The following is an 18,409-nucleotide window of genomic DNA, read 5'->3' on the forward strand; positions in this document are numbered from 1 at the left end:
CTTAAATTCATAAAAAATAATAAAAATATCAATATTTACTTGGTAGTTCTAAAAAAATTTGGATAGGTTTAGTAAAAAGTCAAAGAGTTACACTCGATCAAATATTCAATCCAAAAATATTATATTTTTTAAAATTAATCATCCTAAAATATATAAAAATAAAAAATAATAATAATAAACGTATTAGTATCTCACCTTAATAGTCCGAGAGGAGTTTGGATATGTTTGATAAAAATTTATAGAGTTACATTCGATCACAAATTTAATACAAAAATATCTTATTTAAAAAATTAATTACTCTATATTCATAAATTAAAATATTACTAAATATATTATTACCTCACCCTATTAATTGTGAAGAAGTTTAGATAGATTTGATGAAAAATCAATGAGTTAGATTGATAATCGATTTAACCTAAAACATCATCTTTAAAAATTTATTCATCCTAAAATTATAAAAAATAAAAAAATAATGAAATGATATACCATAGTTCTAAAGAATTTTGAATAGTATTATATAGTTGCAAATAATTTTGAATTCGTTTGATGAAAAAGATACTAAATACTTTGGTTATACTTTAGTTATATTCTTTAACTAATCGAATGAAGTCTGACCTGATAAAAGTGATCCAATCTGAATTGCTCATATAACCCTCGATAAAACCTAAATATAGGGATGCCATATTTGAATTAGCTGTTGCTGGTAAATTGCTTAATTTTTTTTAATAAATAAGAATTTAATGGTATAAGATTCTAATCGGTGAATCGAATCGATCAAATGCATGATCATTTTTTTGATATGATATATTGTTATTCTTAGGAGAATTTTAGTGTAATATGACTAACAATTAATCTCTAAAAGCATCAATAACTTGTAAATTCATTTAAGTCGAGAGGTAAAAATACTCTCGTACTTCCAATGATAATAAAGTTACTTGATTTCCATATTCCTGTTATTCGAATCAAATTATTAGAAAATCATAATTATTTACAACCTGTTCTTCCATAAACTTGAGTGTCTTGACTTCATTCGATAGATGATTATTATATTATTGTTTCGTTTGATAGTTCAGGACCAACTAAATATTTTCATAATCATATAGCAAATTATATACTGATTCTAATGGCATTCATTTAAAATATTTATCAATAAATTATTAATCAATTATCGATCGATAAACAATCTTACTTATTTCTCTTTCTTAAATGGAAGTGCCTTAAAATGTGCTTTGAATTCATTTGTCACTGTATCATTCGATCAGAAGAAAAAAAATTATATTAATTTTATATTCATTACCATTTTTTATATTGAACTATGTGAATTATATCACATATTCTACTAATTTTTTCTCTTAGTATTATGTTGATGTCATTATTACCTTTTTGTATACTATATATTTATTATTTTTGACGAAATGTCATAAGCCCGTCTAGCTCAGTAGGTAGAGCGCAAGGCTCTTAACCTTGTGGTCGTGGGTTCGAGCCCCACGGTGGGCGAAATATTCTTTTTTCTTTCGGGTGTATGAAATCAAACAGAGAGCTCACTTTTCACCCACTCAAAACAAAGGGTCCCACCGTCCACGTCGGACACAGCGATAAATGCGAGAAGAGTATGAGTTTCGTGATCGTTGGTTTCTACCGGAACGGACGAACCAAACACGGACCAGACTCAACACTCGACATTTGGCCGGACCCGTTTGGATTATTTGACGGTCGTGACCTGTTTGGGATGTGTCACGAGCGCTCCGAATGCCTACCTTGACGCCCCCAAATTCTCTCGATCCTCCGCCGCCCGATCCGCGACCGTCAACCACGGAGGACTCACCGTCGACCAACGGCGGCCCCGGTGGCTGCTCGGCCCCCCTGAATCCTTCCTCCTCGAAGCCCATCCCGGGACCCGACGAGCCGGCCTCCGCCGCGGCGGCCATGTCCAGGCGGAGCGGGCGGAAGAGGAAGCCCCGCGAGTTTGGCGGGCGGAGCCCCTCCGGCCTCCGGCAGATGAAGGTGTGGTCGGAGCCCGACGAGGTCGCGCTCCTCGAAGGCGCCCTTGCCTTTCGCTCCCGTACCGGCGCCCTTCCCAAGCAGCCCACCATGTCCGCCTTTTTCGCTTCCATCAAGACCTCCATCGCCACCCACCTCACCCCCGAGCAGGTCGGTTACAAGCTCAAGCGCCTCAAGAGCAAGTTCGTCCACTCTTCCGCCGCTGGTTCCTCCGCCGTTGTCACCGCCCACGACCGGCGCATCTGCGAGCTGTCCGCCGAGATATGGGGCGAGGAGGCCAAGCAGGCCGATGGGGACGCCGAGGAGGACGGAAACGGGGACGTGGCCCCCGCTGCCACCGAGGAGGATGATGATGCGGGAAGGGAGGACGATAAGTATCCGTTCATCAGGGAAGCCGTGGCGGAGTACGGGCGGTGCTTGTCGGGCGTGCTCTTGGAGAAGAAACTGAAACTAATCGATGATTCCAAGGGGAAGTTGCTGGAGGAGAAATTGAGGAAGCAGTGCGAGGCCGAGATGGAGTTGTGGGCGAAGCGGCTCGATTTGTTGAAGGAGATATCTGAGCTTCTGATGGATGCCCACAAGAGCTGAGAACTGTAGCTTACATTTCAGGTTGATTACCTTCTAACATATTACATAGTTCTCTTTTAGCTTAGTTAGAGCTTAGAATATTGTTGTAAGTGCTACTTCTTTTGGTCACTCATGTTGTTCATAGTGTTCTAACTAGGGATAAGTGTAGTAGCTTATATTTTAGGTTAATTACCTTTAACGTATTGCATAGTTCTTCTTTAGTTTAGTTAGAACTTAGAACATTGTTGTAAGTGCTGCTTGGTCACTCATGTTGATCATAGTGTTCTAGCTAGAGTCTTGTGAATTCTCCTTCCTTGTCATTGTTGGCTAGTAGTACGGCATGTATGGGATCAGCATTGTGTTTCAAGTGATTTTAATTTTGTTTTCTAGTATGTACTAGCGAAGTATTGTGTGAATTATTAAGTTACTGCAGTATTTATTAATGACAAGTATCTGTTTTACTTTGCAGATCTTTTAAGGTCTACTTGTCTAGTTTGGGTTTATGTAGCAATTAATTGTTTATGGATCTTTTCGAGGGTCTGTTTAAATGCTTCTAAATGCATACCTCCTGCATTTATATTCTATCAGGACACTCTTACAATCGATTGCCTCTGAGACGACAATAATAAAACTGTAAATTCCAAACTATTTGCCTATATGGATCTTTTATTGTCATTGAGATCATAAAGACTAAAATTAGTATTTAAATTTTTATTTATAGTTTTTATTAAATTTGTTTTTGATTTCTCTATATCTCCCCGCATGCCACTAATATTAATAATTTCACCTCTTTTAACTATATCATCTGTAGATCTCCGGATCATATGTTCGTACCATCTGAAACAATTCTCTTTCATTTTATCCTTTGTTGAAGCAACACCTGATTATTTACGAATGAAAAAGTTTCTTTTCTATCTTTCATAATTACTCTGCACATCCACGTCAATATTTTCATCTTAGTAATATAAACATTTTGTATATGTTGCTTCTTAGATGCATTCAAAACTATAAAGTATTGTTGAGCTAATAATAGTCTTATAAAATTTTTCTTTTAATCTCAAAGATACCCAATGGTTGCACAAGATTCCTAATGTCCACCACTGTAACCATCATGTTTTTACTTTATAAATAATATTTTTATTAATCTCTCCAGATTCAAGATACTAAAAACTTTTACGTAATAAAACTTCATGCTCATCCCACTTCACTATATTCTCCTCTCTTTTATTGTTATTACTAAAATTCTATATTATTTATTTAATTTTTATCCTTCTGAACCTAAAATATCAAGTTTTTAAAGATTGTCTTCATAACTCAAGTTTCGAATTAATTTCATTTAAACTCTTATCAACTAAAATAATATAATCAACAAATAATATACACCAGGGTACTTAAATGACTAGTAAATTAATACTATTGGAGCTTAATGTCGTCGTGAGTCTTGTGACAATATTTAAACATCATCAACTATTCATCTAAAACTCTTTTTGCAGTGAGTTTGCGATCTTTGGATTGATGTCATTACATGCCAATTAGATGTTATATAATAAAATAGGAAAAAAAAGTAATATTTCCTTTTTCTAAATATATGTAAGAACAATGCCAAACATCATTTGAAACTTTCTTGTAATTCGATTAGTCACATGTTAACAACAATGCCAAACATCATTTGAAACTTTCTTGTAATTCGATTAGTCACATGTTAACAATTGATATCAATACATGCCACTCTGGTTATCATATAATGAAGGTAAAATATTCTTCCTTTGCTACCTAACCAGATTTGATAGGCTTACATATCTAGACCATTATGGTTATATACGGTGCTTTCATGAAAATAATTAAACTAAAATAGTATTGAACTATCTATAATCTATCTTGTGACAGATTCACATATGTTGACTATTATGTTTATATTTGATGCTTCTAATTTGTTTGGGTGAATAATGAAATGATAATAATATTGAAATGTGTATCTCAGAGATAAGTTGGCAACCATTAGTTTTAGCTGTCAGAAATTGGCTACTTCATATTTCCATCTAAAGTTAATCTCACCTGCAATGTATTGACCTCTTAGGTCAATGGTGGATGAGGACAATTTAAATTGGATTTGCTAACGTGACTAAATAACTCTAGCCTGATAAGCATGATTAAATTACTCTGGCCTGATTAACTAAATTTAATTATTCTTTATTTGGTTCGATGCAGCTCGCTAATAGAGTTGTCTGAATTAGCAAAGAGAATGAGAAAAGAGATTGTTATTTTAGTTCACTATATTAAGTGGGTTAATTTAGTCCTGATTATCTGGGTTCAGTTCCTTCTTGACATTATTAGTATCCTTCAATTTAACCCTCGTTAAACCTGAACTAAATGCAGAGCTAAGTATGACTGTGAGGATAGTAAAACTATGTTTATTTTCTATTGGTGTCACAAATGCTGGTTTCAGCTATATCAGCAACTGAACATAAATAAAACCAAGAAGATTAATTCAAGTCTTCTACATTATGCAGCATATTCTACGTAATTTAACCAGTAACTAAAATCTATATTAGACATATTATGAACATCTCCAGTTATTATCATCTAGAGCAATCCGAATCAGCATATATGAGATTGATAGAGAGAGGGAGATTTTCTATGGGCTTCTTGGATAGTTAGCCATCTCCACTATTGTCTTCTCTATAATATTCTGCTACACAGTACTTCAAAAGTTTCAGGACATTTAAGATCACAACAGTATGTAAATGCAATGTCAGAGATTTACCAACAGAAATGTTGCTCAAAGATGAACCTGCATTTCTGAGGTATAGACTATAAGCTGCAGAACCACGACTGCTAACCCAAATTGTTAAGGTTGCTTTCGTCTATTGTTGCTAGCTGATTGAATTTGACTTCATCGCCTACAAACTTCAGAGTTGGAGATGGTCGACAACTACTTGCTTGTTTGGTGAGTGTGATTTTTTTCTTTATAGTTGCCAGACTAAAGAGCAGGGTAGATATTGATTAGATGAGACAATTTTGCAGGTGATATTTCTCTACAAGATGAAATCTTGGCTGGAGATCTAAAGCCAATAAGAGAAGCAAAGCTTCTGAGAATGACATGGTGCAAAGATGTCACTCAGAAAAAAACAAAAAAATGGGTGGTGGTTGGTTTTTACAGGTAGGTGGGACCTTCCAAGTAGTTGCATGGTTGGTTTCTTCCCAACATATATTATTTGTATACACATATGTATGGATTTCTTTAAGGAAAAAAAAGGGTTAGTGGGACCTTTGTCTCTAAATGGTCCAGTCATAAATGGAATTTTGTTCTGGAAATCAGGAGAAGATTGCTGATATATGTTATAAGATCAGTTGATGGAAAACATGGTTTGAGAACGGAAACAGAACTGGGAGTTATCTGGACTTTCTGATGTCATTTATCCAATAGTCCTAGACTTTCAATATCCACAAATTATGTCAATATGCATCAAGTGAACACCAGAAATTTTGTCCAGCTTTCAACTTGAGGATTTTAGATTCTTAATTGACAAAGCTTCAATGGTTTTAGGTTAGGAGAGAAATGTGAGTCTAGAAGTTTTCCAACTAGGTGGGCAAATGTCAGTCTTGGTGCATGAACAATGATTAATTACAGCCAAAGTTCTTACCTACAAGAAGTTGGACACAAGCATTGCTCAACAACTCTATGCTCTGATGGTTGTGTAGTTTCCTATCCAGTTCAACCTATCCATAAATTCTCTTTCTTTTCCCTCATTTTGTTCAAAGTAAATGCTCCATTTATTAGAGTTGTGTAATAATGCTATCCTTATTTTTTTAAGAAATACATTATTTACATGTCAGATTATATATGTTTAATCCCATATTTGTAGTGTATGAATTGATCTAAAGTGACATTGCTCTTTTACAATTTATATTACCAGTGCTCAAATCATAAATACATGTATTGTATACATTGATCAACCTTTTGTATCAAAAGATTACTAATTTTGTGGAATCCAACTCTCTTATTTGCAAGCAGAAAATTCATCTGTTAAGGAATGACTTAATGTTTGGTGTGTCAGAGGCATCAACAATGACATGAATGGTAACATCTCTCCTTGTCCTGTCCCATGCCATGCATGTTGGTTCATTGGTTGCAGTGTTATTTCATGCTTGGTATGCGAGTGCCATCAATGGTGACATTCATGTTAATTACTTAGGGGAATCACATATTTATTCTTGCATTCTTGTCCTTCATATATGTCCCATTCGTTCTAATTAATCACATTTAACTATAGTTACTTTTAATTGGTTTGTATTAAATGGATATGTAAAATACTCACATTATTTCTGATATTTTTATTGTCGTACTGAGTTCTGATTAAAACGATTTAATGATCAAATAATAGATAATTGATGTAAATGAGCCATGCAAATTTGTATGCAAATATGCATACATATTTTCATATTTATGTGGTCTACTTTTTATTGATTGGAAAATGTGGTGAGAGAGAGAGAGAGAGAGAGAGAGAGAGAGAGAGAGGTTAGTGATTGGAAAATGTGGTCTACTTTTTATTTATTTTTGACCAAATATAGTGGATCACATTGATGGTTGATCAAATTATAATCATGAACACCAAAAAATTATTCTACTCTAATTTTAATATTTGCTCAAAGAGCTTGGAATTGATTCCATATTCTTCTTGGATGAATCATATCAATTTTCATTAGTGTTTCTTCTTTATCATTAAGTGTTGATGGCAATAATCTAATGTATCCAATAATAAAAGATCCAATCCCTCTCAAGAACATGACAAGCATTATGTATAAAAATGCTTGGATTTAAAGCTATGCACAGATAGATGCTAAAGTCTCCTTTTATGGGTGAACATTGAAGTTGATGCAAGTGAGGAATAATTCAAGCTTTAGAACCAAGTCCAATAAATCGAAAATACTTCATAGGATAATTAATTCATTTTGATCCTTGCATATAAAATTTTAATTTCTTTTAAACCCTTGTTGAGAAGATAAAACCAGCAACTTATGCAACCAGTGGCAGTGGGAGTATGTACATTGAGAGCTACTTAGACTGTATTGATAAGACCATGATTTGGGGAAAGAAACATTATATATACAAAAAATAAAGTAGTATTAATGATCATGATATCTTTTATTATTCTTACTTTTTGTCTACGGAAGAATGGGTTCCAATTTGGCATTGCAACCCAAATGTCAACCCTCACAAGGAGCGAGTGGGGCCAATTTGTCATGATCTAATGGAGTGCAATCCATGTGTTTACCTTATCTTTCGGTGTTTCTGTATATTTATTTATATGCATTTAAATTTCTAAAGGGTATTAATCTCATCTAGAATTTGAAGTAATAGTCAAATGATAAATAAATTAACCATAATAGTATATATATATATATATATATATATATATATATATATAAAGTAAGCATATTATATGTTTTTAGAGAAAATTCATGTCAAGTAGTAATCGAATAGTAATTAATTATCAATAAGAGTATATTTTGTAGGTTTTTTATTTAAAAAAATTAGAGATAAATAATATATATATATATATATATGATTTTATCAAATAATATAATTATTTAAAGAAAATAATGATGCCGAGAACATTCCATTCCCTCCCAAAAGACTAAGAGGGAGCTGAGTCGCTGCTTCCTCCACTTCGTCTCCAAATTCGTCCGCCTCTCCCACGTCTCCTTTCTTCCTCAACTGACTGTGTTACTACAACTGCTCGCATTGCTCTCCTCCCATCCGTTTGGGGAGGCGGTTTCCGATGCCCCGATAAATGGGGAAGCCGGAGGAAGTCCGCGTCGAGGTCCCCGATCGAGTCCACGCCAACTCCGCGGCCGGAGGAGGGGGCGGTCGCGGAGGAGACGCCGGGATCCGCCGGGCCGTCTCTCTGAGGTGCCTCGTCGTTCTGGCCCTCGGCTCTTGCGTCCTGCTCTCTGCCATCTTCTGGTTCCCTCCTTTCCGCAGCCGACGGTCCGGGTTCGTCACTGACGACCCCGACAGCCTTCACGGTGAGGTCCTTTTTCTCGGTGTCCTTTCTCGGTCTTGTGCTGGCGGGTTGCCTTCTGGTCGTTTAGGTGCATCCTGTGATCTGGATCAGGCTTTGTGGGATTCGTTGGATCTCGGGGTTCGAGAATTTAGGGCTTCTTTTTCTGTAGCAGATTGAACTGCATTTGCTTGATTTTGCGGTGGGAAGTCTGCGGCCTCCTCGATTTTTAATAGGGCTTTGTCTTCCAATTTTTGCAGAGGTATACGTTGTAGAGAACATTGGGAGGGTATGCATATTGCTGTAGATTAGGATAGATCTTTGTTACTTTGCAGGTGAGGATGGCCATGGTTTCTGGCTTTGCAGCTAGTATTATTAACTGTTTCCCTGTATAAAGAGTTCATCTAGATTCTTAGGTTCCTGCAATTTGGCTTTAACGAGAGAAAAATGATGCCATGTCCTGCTTACAATTTACTTGTCTACTCTATTCCATTTATCTTTACCTACATAGGATAATTTTTAGAATCACAACAAATTTTAAGTTGAGTTTGAAGTTGTATATCGTATCTATGTTCGGTTTGTCTTTGTTCAAATTTCATTGTATGATGAACAGTCATCAATGTTCTTAAGTCATAATGTAAAACACATATTAGAGAATACGTAACTCTTCTATATAGTTAACTGAACATTCATTGCCTTCAAATATTTTGATTAATTCATTTCTTGAGCCATAAGAATGACTTCATGTATCATTGTGAGGAAAGGAGGCAAATTTGCAAGATTGCAAGCGATGAAATGGACCTGAAAGTCTTTTTATTTCCCCAAAAGGAACAAAGGAATTATATGCAAATTTGTCATTGACATTGGATGTGTTTGATATTGTTTTGTCGTTGGAGAGAACTAGATTGCTGAAATTAACTTTAAGATGGAGCACAAGATGTAGTTGTATATAATATGTTTATAAATTTCAGAGGCAGGATTTTGTTACAGCATGCTGTTCCTTTTTTATTAGGGTGTATAAAGATTAAACATGGTATTTTGTTGTTTCATAACACAAACAGTTACTACCTTTCTTGTAATTGGTCCCAGTGATGTGAATATAGATGGTCAAACAAATTCGTTGTAGAGTGAATTTAAGATTAAAATGTACAAGATTTACCAAGGGAAAGCACAATGTTAGATTTCTACTAGATACAAACCAGCTTTTGGAAGAATAGTTCTGGCATGTGGATATATTATGTATTTTAGTTTTTTTTGTTCTATGCAAATCTTTTTTGGCGAAATCCCAGAAAGAGCCCCTAGTTTTGAAAAATTCCTATAGAGCACCCCAACTTTCGAAAGTTCCCATAGAGAGCCTTGTTTTCATAAATGATGATTTTACCCCAGGTCACTCCTGTCGCTGGTTACCTTTGCCGTTGGCCATGCCAGCCCCGGGTCTTTTTTTTTCCCAAAGGAAAAATGGAATTATATGCAAATTGGTCATTGACATTGGATGTGTTTGATAGTTTTGTCATTGGAGAGAACTAGATGGCTGAAATTAACTTTAAGATGGAGCACAAGATGTAGTTGTATATAATGTTTATAAATTTCAGAGGCAGGATTTTGTTACAGCATGCTGTTCCTTTTTTATTAGGGTGTATAAAGATTAAATATGGTATTTTGGTGTTTCATAACACAACCAGTTACTATCTTTCCTATAATTGGTCCTAGTGATGTGAATGCAGATGGTCAAACAAATTTATTGGAACATGATTAATGATGTAATAATCCATTGTAGAGTGAATTTAAGATTAAAATATGCAATACTTGATGTCAAGATTTACCAAGGGAAAACACAATGTTATATTTCTACTCGATACAAACCAGCTTTTGGAAGAATAGTTCTGGCGTGTGGATATATTATATATTTTATTTTTTTTGTTCTATGCTAATCTTTTTTGGTGAATTACTAGAAAGAGCCCCTAGTTTTGAAAAAATTCCTACAGAGCACCCCAACTTTCGAAAGTTCCCATAGAGAACCTTATTTTCATAAATGATGATTTTACCCCAGGTCACTCTTGTCGCTTGTTACCTTTGTCATTGGCCATGCTAGCCCCGGGTCCTTTTTTTTTTTCCCAAAGGAACAAGGGAATTATATGCAAATTGGTCATTGACATTGGATATGTTTGATAGTTTTGTCATTGGAGAGAACTAGATGGCTGAAATTAACTTTAAGATGGAGCACAAGATGTAGTTGTATGTAATATGTTTATAAATTTCAGAGGCAGGATTTTGTTACAGCATGCTGTTCCTTTTTTATTAGGGTGTATAAAGATTAAACATGATATTTTGTTGTTTCATAACACAACCAGTTACTACCTTTCCTATAATTGGTCCTAGTGATGTGAATGTAGATGGTCAAACAAATTTATTGGAACATGATTAATGATGTAATAATCCATTGTAGAGTGAATTTAAGATTAAAATGTACAATACTTGATGTCAAGATTTACCAAGGAAAAACACAATGTTAGATTTCTACTAGATACAAATCAGCTTTTGGAAGAATAGTTCTGGCATGTGGATATATTATATTTTTGATTTTTTTTTGTTCTGTGTGAATCTTTCGTGGCGAATTCCTGGAAGGAGCCCCTAGTTTTGAAAAATTCCTACAAAGCACCCCGGCTTTCAAAAATTTCCACAGAGAGCCTTGTTTTCATAAATGATGGTTTTACCTTGGGTCACCCTACTGTTGGTTACCTTCGTCATTGGCCACGCCAACCCTAGCCACATCTTCCGTTGGTTGACTTCGATGCTGTCGATCACGGGTGAGGAATGAGGGAGGGGTGGCCCATGTGTCCTCGTCGTCGTCGCCATCGCCAGGCCCCCTCGTCGTCGATTGTGGGCAAGGAAGGAGGTGCCATGGCGTGTGTGCCCTCACCGTCGATCATGGGCAAGGAAGGAGGGTGGACGGGCAGCTATTTGAGGTTGCAGCCAACCCACGCGTGGAGGAGCAAGCAGCCCGGGGCTCACGTTCGCTCACGGCCCCCCACCTCGTCGTCATCCTTGGCAGAGGAGAGGAGAGGTAGGGCGGTGGTGCAGGGCTAAGGACTGTGGGTCTATTGGAGGTAGGGGTAAAATGATCTTTTCACACAAGAAGGGGTGCCCTGTGAAAATCTTTGAAAGTTGGAGCGCTCCGTAGGAATTTCTCAAAACTAGAGGCTTTTTCTGGGAATTCACCCTTCTTTCTTTTACTTCTTTTGCGTTTTTTTCTTCATTTTTGTGTAGCATGATAGTCTTTGTAACATTCATGGTTTCTTCCAGCCTTGATGTCAGATAGCCTGACCTATTTTTAATTCACTAATTTGTGCTTAAAAAGCTAACTGTTTGATATTTTACATGGGTGCTGTGTGATTAGGGATAATCTTGGTTGGGTTTGTTCTCAAGATTGTTTATTTGGAATAACTTATGTTGCTGATGCAATTTATGTAGATGAGCTTGGTTGATCTAGGTTCACAAGGCTGGTAGGTCATATTTAATCTATCTGCTAGGATGCTAAAGCAGATGGTTTACACTTGGAAAAGTTACCAGAGTATGCATAAGTTAGGATGGCAGCAGGCCAGATTTTTCTGGATGCTTACCCATTGAAACTGGGTTTGGGTACCTAGATTGTAAGTTTGGCCCGGGGTTGAGTTTTAATAGGATGAAGTTTGTAGTTGCCCTACACATTGCAATTTCTAACATATGCTGCTGCATATGCAGGTCATATTAAGTATTCAAATAATTATAATTAAATAAAAAGAAAAGAGAGGGTGGGCCTTGGTACAATGGTAAGGTTGTTCCTTTGTGACTTGGGAGATCAAGGTTTGAGTCATAGAAATAATTTTTTTAAATATTTAAGGGTGAGGTTACATACATTTATCCTCCCTAGTTCCCGCATTGGCAGGAGCCCCGTGGATCCTCCCATTTTTAAATAGAAAGAAAGGAATTTATAATATTATTTAGCTAATGCGTAGGTGATTATATAATATGGCTAACATAAGAATAATAGAATATATGAGATGATGTTTATATTCATTTAGGAAAGCATTTTTGTAATAGTTGTAAGAAATCAATACACATACGGACCTACCAATGATATTAAATTTTTTATCATGGCTCTCATGGTATTAAAATATGAAGTAGCCCTTATGCAAGGCAGTAATGTGACTGTATCTACATATGCAGCTACATATTAGAACTCTGTGGGAACCTGTAGTTGTTGATTGGACTTAACTTGAAGAATGTGCTTAACTTCAGCTTTCTGTATATCACATATTTTTTAGCAAAACAGGACATCTTATTTTGAATATTACGGACATGATTTAATCAGCAACTGCTGGGACTCTTGCTAAGGAAATTTAGCTATTTGAGTTGACAATTTTTTGTGGTTTTTCTTCAAATATTTGCTATGTAATAGCATCTATTGTGTCAGATGATGTGGATTTTGCTTCTTTGTTGTGCCTGGCCAACGAGTAGAACCTTAACCAGATGGTACCTTTATAAAACCAAAAGCTGTAACTAAAGCCTTGTGCTATTGATGCATTTTGGGTACGTTTCTGAGTTCCTACTAATACATATAATGTGACGATGTAGTCGAGAGGTGGTGCAAATCCATGCATAATGTTATGCAAAACATGTAAATAGATGTGGTAACTTCAGGTTATCTCTTGCAGCCTGTTTTATTTGTTATTTCAGTTACTTGAACATGGAAGGGCTTTATATGGTTATCAGATATAAATGGTTATCTTGTTTCATTTCAGCTGAAATCCAGGCAAGTCTTGTTTTGCAAAAACCAATTTCACTGCTTGGTACTAAGGCTGCAAGATTGGAGAATGACATTCTTGAGGAAATTGGTATTCCAAATACTAAGGTTGTTTCCACTTTATTTTCTGTAACATTCATCATTATTCACATTATTTGGAGCATTAATGAAGTTTATCATCAAAACAGGTTTCAGTTATCTCCATGCATTCGCTGGATCCAGAAAACTCTACATACGTGGTCTTTGGTTTTCTTCCTGACCCAAAAAATGCCTCAATAAGCTTACCAGCATTAAGTATTTTGAGATCAACTTTGATAAATCTGGTCCTTCAGCAAATTAATATATCTTTGACATCATCAATTTTTGGGCATCCATCATCTTTTGAACTTTTAAAGTTTCCTGGAGGGATAACTGTGATACCTTTGCAGTCAGATTCCATTTGGGACATTGCTCAAATCCTATTTGACTTCACATTAAATAACAACATTGAAGAGATTCTGGAGAACATTGACCGCTTGAAGGACGAACTTAAGTTCGGATTGAATTTGAGGTCTTATGAGGTGCCCATCAATACGCTTTTCTTATTTTCGTGATTAATGTTCTAGCTGTAAAATAAATAGTTAAATATGTTCTCTCAATGCAGAATGTATACGTGAAGCTGACAAATATAAACGGTTCCACGGTGACACCACCAGTTACTGTTGAAGCTTCTGTTTTGTCAGACATGGGGAGCGGTAGTCTATTACCAGATAGAATGAAACAACTAGCTCAGGTTATCACAAGGCCCAATGCTAACAATCTTGGCCTCAACAACTCTGTTTTTGGAAAAGTAAAGCAAGTGCAATTATCATCGTACCTTGAACACTCACTCTCAATGGCCCCTGGTCCATCGCCATCTGGTTCTCCATCTGTTGGCAATCTTTACCCTGAACCTCCTGCTTCCTTGAACCCTACTCTCTCTCCTGCTCCTGTTCCATCAGATAATGACCATCGACCGCCTCCATGTTTCTGTTGTCACACTTTTCCAATAAAAAATCCAATGGCATATGCACCTGCCCCAGAAAATGGCATCCAGCCAGATTCTCAGTCTGCAAGTGCACTTGGACCTTCAAGAAGGAATGTTGATCCTTTTACTAACTGCTTTCCTTGTCCATCTCTTGCACCAAATACTGGTTCATCAGTTCATCCTTATCCACCAACTCTTTCTGGCCATTTACGACACTTGACCAGTCCTCCAAGTCTCAAAGCAATGGGGCCAACTCCCAAAGTGCACTCAAAACAATCACCATCATCACCTGCAGCTAGCTATGCTTCCAGGCCTGTACAAGTCAGTGAAAGTGGTAGCAGAGTGTCTCCAGCAACTTTGTTATCATATGCATCATCCTCTTTATTTTGTAAGTTGTTTTTGCTAACTAATTGACATGGCAATTTGTCTAGAGAAAAGCATTACAGATTTGTTTCTTATTTGATGCTTAAAATATAGCTACATATGGACAAGTCTTATGTTATAAATCATCATGGATAAAGTTTTAAATTAGTTATCTTTTTCTTAATATCGTTGGAACTGGCAAAAAAAATTGAACTGCGTTTTGTCATTTGAATCTTCTACATTTGTTGCTCCATTAAATTTTAATGGCATGTGTCTTTTGATTTGTATCCTTTTGTGTCCTAAGATATGTCTATGTACTCCGTGATGTTCAACCAAACCTCAGGTTTGTCACTCGTGTTGACTGATTTTATGAAATTGAATCTTGGCCAACAGTTCACTTCTGTAGCTATATTAACTACTAAAGCTTACGATCATAGGGATTGAAATGAGATAACTTGTTCTTTGTTATCTCAAATTCATGTTTGTATTGCAGGTCCTTTTTGCTTCTCTTTAAGAAGCTTTTGTTGGTGTCATTTTGAAGCTTTTGCCCAACACGGAGAACCTGATAAGATGGTCTTTATGCTTGTTTTTAAGATGCTTGATATTGCTCACTAGTTTGAGACAAGAAAGAAGCATGTCAACAATTGTTATTAAGATGTTTGATATTTTCTTGAGTCCTATTATTTTAATCGTGAAGCCAATGTAGTTTAGGAATGACCTCTCTTAACTAAGACTTCTCTTCTTTGAGGGTGGGAAACTTTCCAAGAGAAAAAAGAAAAAAAAAAGCAATCGATTTTATTGTGTGAAATAAAAGAAGATAAAAAAGCTGATTAGAACTGGTTGCAACTGATAAATTGGATTTCTTAGCTCTTCCTCTCTTGTCTTGATCTGATTGTAACTGATTAGAACTTCTAAACAAGCCATCTCAGACTTATCGTCCCAGTCCAAATAAGACATTTTGGCTGGACTGTCTGTGCAGGTGCAGGAGACCCACTGAATAGGCTAGTTGGGTGTTCAAGATTGATTGGGCAGGCCTGTTGAGCAATTCAGGTGGGCAAGCAAGGTCCATCCTCGACATAGAACACATACATTAAATGATTAATTATGTTCAACTGTTCAAGATAATTAGTCCAGTTAATTTCATTTCCATGCAGTCATTACTTGCAATGTGAAATTAGTATAGCTGCTCCAAAGCTTTTTGAGCGCTGTACTGGAATTATTATCCAGTAAGCAATCTACACCCCATAGAGTAAGGCAAGTGCTCGTGTGAATTGGCAATACATGTCTGTATCAGGTCAAATTTCACCATCGCAGGCAATAATTTTATTTATTTATTATTATTATTTTTTCATTGTCTTTTCCTGTTACAATTGCTCTGAATTCCTGCGTACTGTAATTTAATGTAATAAGTTTTTAGGTATTGTTATGCTTTAATTTATTTTTGCCTTCCTGATCAAAATATATACTTCAACAGCCTCATCTGGCAGTGTTTCTAGTTAAAGGATTCTAGCATTGTCCTTCCTCCAGGAGATTCCCATGTTGAGTACTTGAGTGTTCCCTGTGTGGATCAAAATATAGTCTGAAGCAGACAAAATAATATGTTGATTAGGCTGGGAATTGCAAGGCATGAGAAATCATCATTAACTAACTCATTGCACAAAGAAAAAATAACCATAAAATAAGTCAAAGATTTTATTTTCCTTTATCATATCTAGTTGTAATCTTGCATCAGGATTGATATGGTTTTTTTCAACCAGGATTCTTTATCTTTTGTTAGTTCATATGAAGGGTGATGTGGTTATTCTGCATATTGAAGTATTTTTCTTTTATTATTTTAGTTTGGGCCAGTAGTTGAGATATTGCTTTGTCTACTAAAATTTCTGCTTTATTTGAGATGAAAGCAAAGATTTTCATTTTTTTACTTATGTCGTTACTTCTTTTTAGCCAAAGCTGCAACCTATGCTTTCTGGGAGATGAACCTGACTGGATTACTGGGACTCATGATATTTCAACTTGTATGTGGGCCGCGATAACACATCCAGCACGGACATGAAGTGGTTCATGCAGCATGAGATATACTGCTCTATAATTGGAGCATCAGCAGCATCTGGAGTCCAGCTGGCATATGCTTGTTGTAGCTTTCATCGAAAACAGTTATTATTGCTAATGGAGTCTCTGAATTGAAGTGGAAGAGTCAAGGACATGTCTGGACAGCCGATCTGAGATACCTCAACAAGTGTAAATACAAGATAGATAGTATGATACCAGGTTATAGCTGCAAAGGTGGCAACCTTTTTTTCCTTTTGAACAGAGGTTCTCCCCAAAGGGCTGGAGCACTTCAAGGCTATCGATGTGAGGGTGAGCTGTTCCTTTACTTCCTTTCCAGCAGAGTACCTCCATTTGACTTATTCCTGAGCTATGCTGATGTGTATTATTCTTCTAATGTATTTGATAATGCTCGTCAGATTGAGCTGTCTGCTCACTGTAATCAGCATTGTCACCAATGTTTGTCAGAGTGGTATATTTGATAGTTTTCGAGGTTAGCATTTGCATTGCTGCTTATGTCTGATCACTATTGTCAAATTACACAACAGAAATTTTTTTGTTCGTGTAGCTTATTGGAGTTAGGTTATCATGCATGGGTGTTAGTCATCCATCCTGAAGAAACAGAGTTGATAGATCTGCATGTTGTCACAAAACTATACTACTTGATATTGTTTATGTTGTGGAGATTATTTTGTGGAATAGCATGAAAATTTCAATTCTTGTATTGTATCTGATTTATTGGAACTGGATTTGCTTAACTGATACCTAATGAATCCAACATCAGATAAGCATTAGTGCAACTGTATTATTTTTTTTAAGGATATTTTTATTCACAACTCTTTTGCTATTTTATAATTATATATAAATAATTTTTAATATTTTTAAAATATCCCTTTATATACGAACATAGACGCTCTCTCTTCTTCCTCCTCGTGCTATTTATATTATTTTTTTTCTTTTTTTCTTCTTTTTCGACTTAGGAGAAGATCTATCTACTCATTATTTTTTTAGGGATTTCATATGATCTCGTCATGTCTGCGACCAACGAATAAGCACAGGTCGTTAATAGCCCCCAAAAAAAGATTGCTAATAGTGAGCTTCTTTATTAAAGATTAATATGGGGGCATTCTTAAATTATCTTTATCCATTTTTCATCCGACAAATTACCTATGTACCAGATTTATATTTTCTTGGTCCTAAACTTGATTAGAGAATACTCTAATCTGTTTTAAATGGGTTGAAATCCGTATCAATTTAAGTTGACAGGCCTTACTCGAGACACATTGTGTTAATCATTGTGTCACGATTAATTTGTAGATGATTAGTATTTATAATCTAATAAGGATCAATACCTAAAGAAAATATAATATTGTATAAACTATTGTCATTGTTCCATCGTATGTATGACCGCATGACTAAATCAAAATATAAACATTTGAAGGTGTCATTTAATCTGATCGGTGAAGACTTTAATAATATTTCATGAGGTTTTGAGTTTGAATTTTGTTTTCGTTATTTATCTTCTCAAAAAAATTTTAAATACTTCATTAGAAAGACAAAATAAACATATATATATATATTATATTTATGCCTTTAAATTTGATTAATGAATGCGGTAATCCTATCTTAAACGGGTCG

The 18,409-nt window shown here is 35.8% G+C and overlaps 2 protein-coding genes and 1 non-coding gene across 5 annotated transcripts; all 3 read left to right on the forward strand.

Moving 5' to 3' along the window:
- Positions 1–1,424: 1,424 nt before the first annotated feature.
- Positions 1,425–1,497, forward strand: TRNAK-CUU (transfer RNA lysine (anticodon CUU)). The gene has a single exon. It is a non-coding gene; the product is annotated as a tRNA-Lys (tRNA).
- A 228-nt stretch (positions 1,498–1,725) lies between these two features.
- LOC135619754 (probable transcription factor At4g00390) lies at positions 1,726–3,036 on the forward strand. The gene has a single exon (XM_065122043.1). It carries the CDS (start codon positions 1,750–1,752, stop codon positions 2,587–2,589), a length of 840 nt encoding a protein of 279 aa, XP_064978115.1. The 5' UTR covers positions 1,726–1,749; the 3' UTR covers positions 2,590–3,036.
- Positions 3,037–8,213: 5,177 nt separating this feature from the next.
- Positions 8,214–17,495, forward strand: LOC103995234 (uncharacterized). 3 transcript variants are annotated; one of them, XM_065122045.1, is made up of 6 exons: positions 8,214–8,598; positions 13,355–13,464; positions 13,545–13,916; positions 14,000–14,750; positions 15,705–15,775; positions 16,670–17,495. In XM_065122045.1, the coding sequence occupies exons 1-5, from the start codon at positions 8,364–8,366 to the stop codon at positions 15,764–15,766; spliced, it is 1,530 nt and encodes a 509-aa protein (XP_064978117.1). In that variant the 5' UTR covers positions 8,214–8,363; the 3' UTR covers positions 15,767–15,775; positions 16,670–17,495. The 3 variants fall into 3 exon arrangements, with proteins under 3 accessions (XP_064978117.1, XP_064978118.1, XP_009414053.2); XM_065122046.1 differs by lacking the exon at positions 16,670–17,495 and adding an exon at positions 15,880–16,641; XM_009415778.3 differs by lacking the exon at positions 15,705–15,775.
- The last annotated feature ends 914 nt before the right edge of the window (positions 17,496–18,409 follow it).

This window comes from Musa acuminata, chromosome BXJ2-8 (genome assembly GCF_036884655.1).
Source record: "Musa acuminata AAA Group cultivar baxijiao chromosome BXJ2-8, Cavendish_Baxijiao_AAA, whole genome shotgun sequence".
Taxonomy (NCBI): domain Eukaryota; kingdom Viridiplantae; phylum Streptophyta; class Magnoliopsida; order Zingiberales; family Musaceae; genus Musa; species Musa acuminata.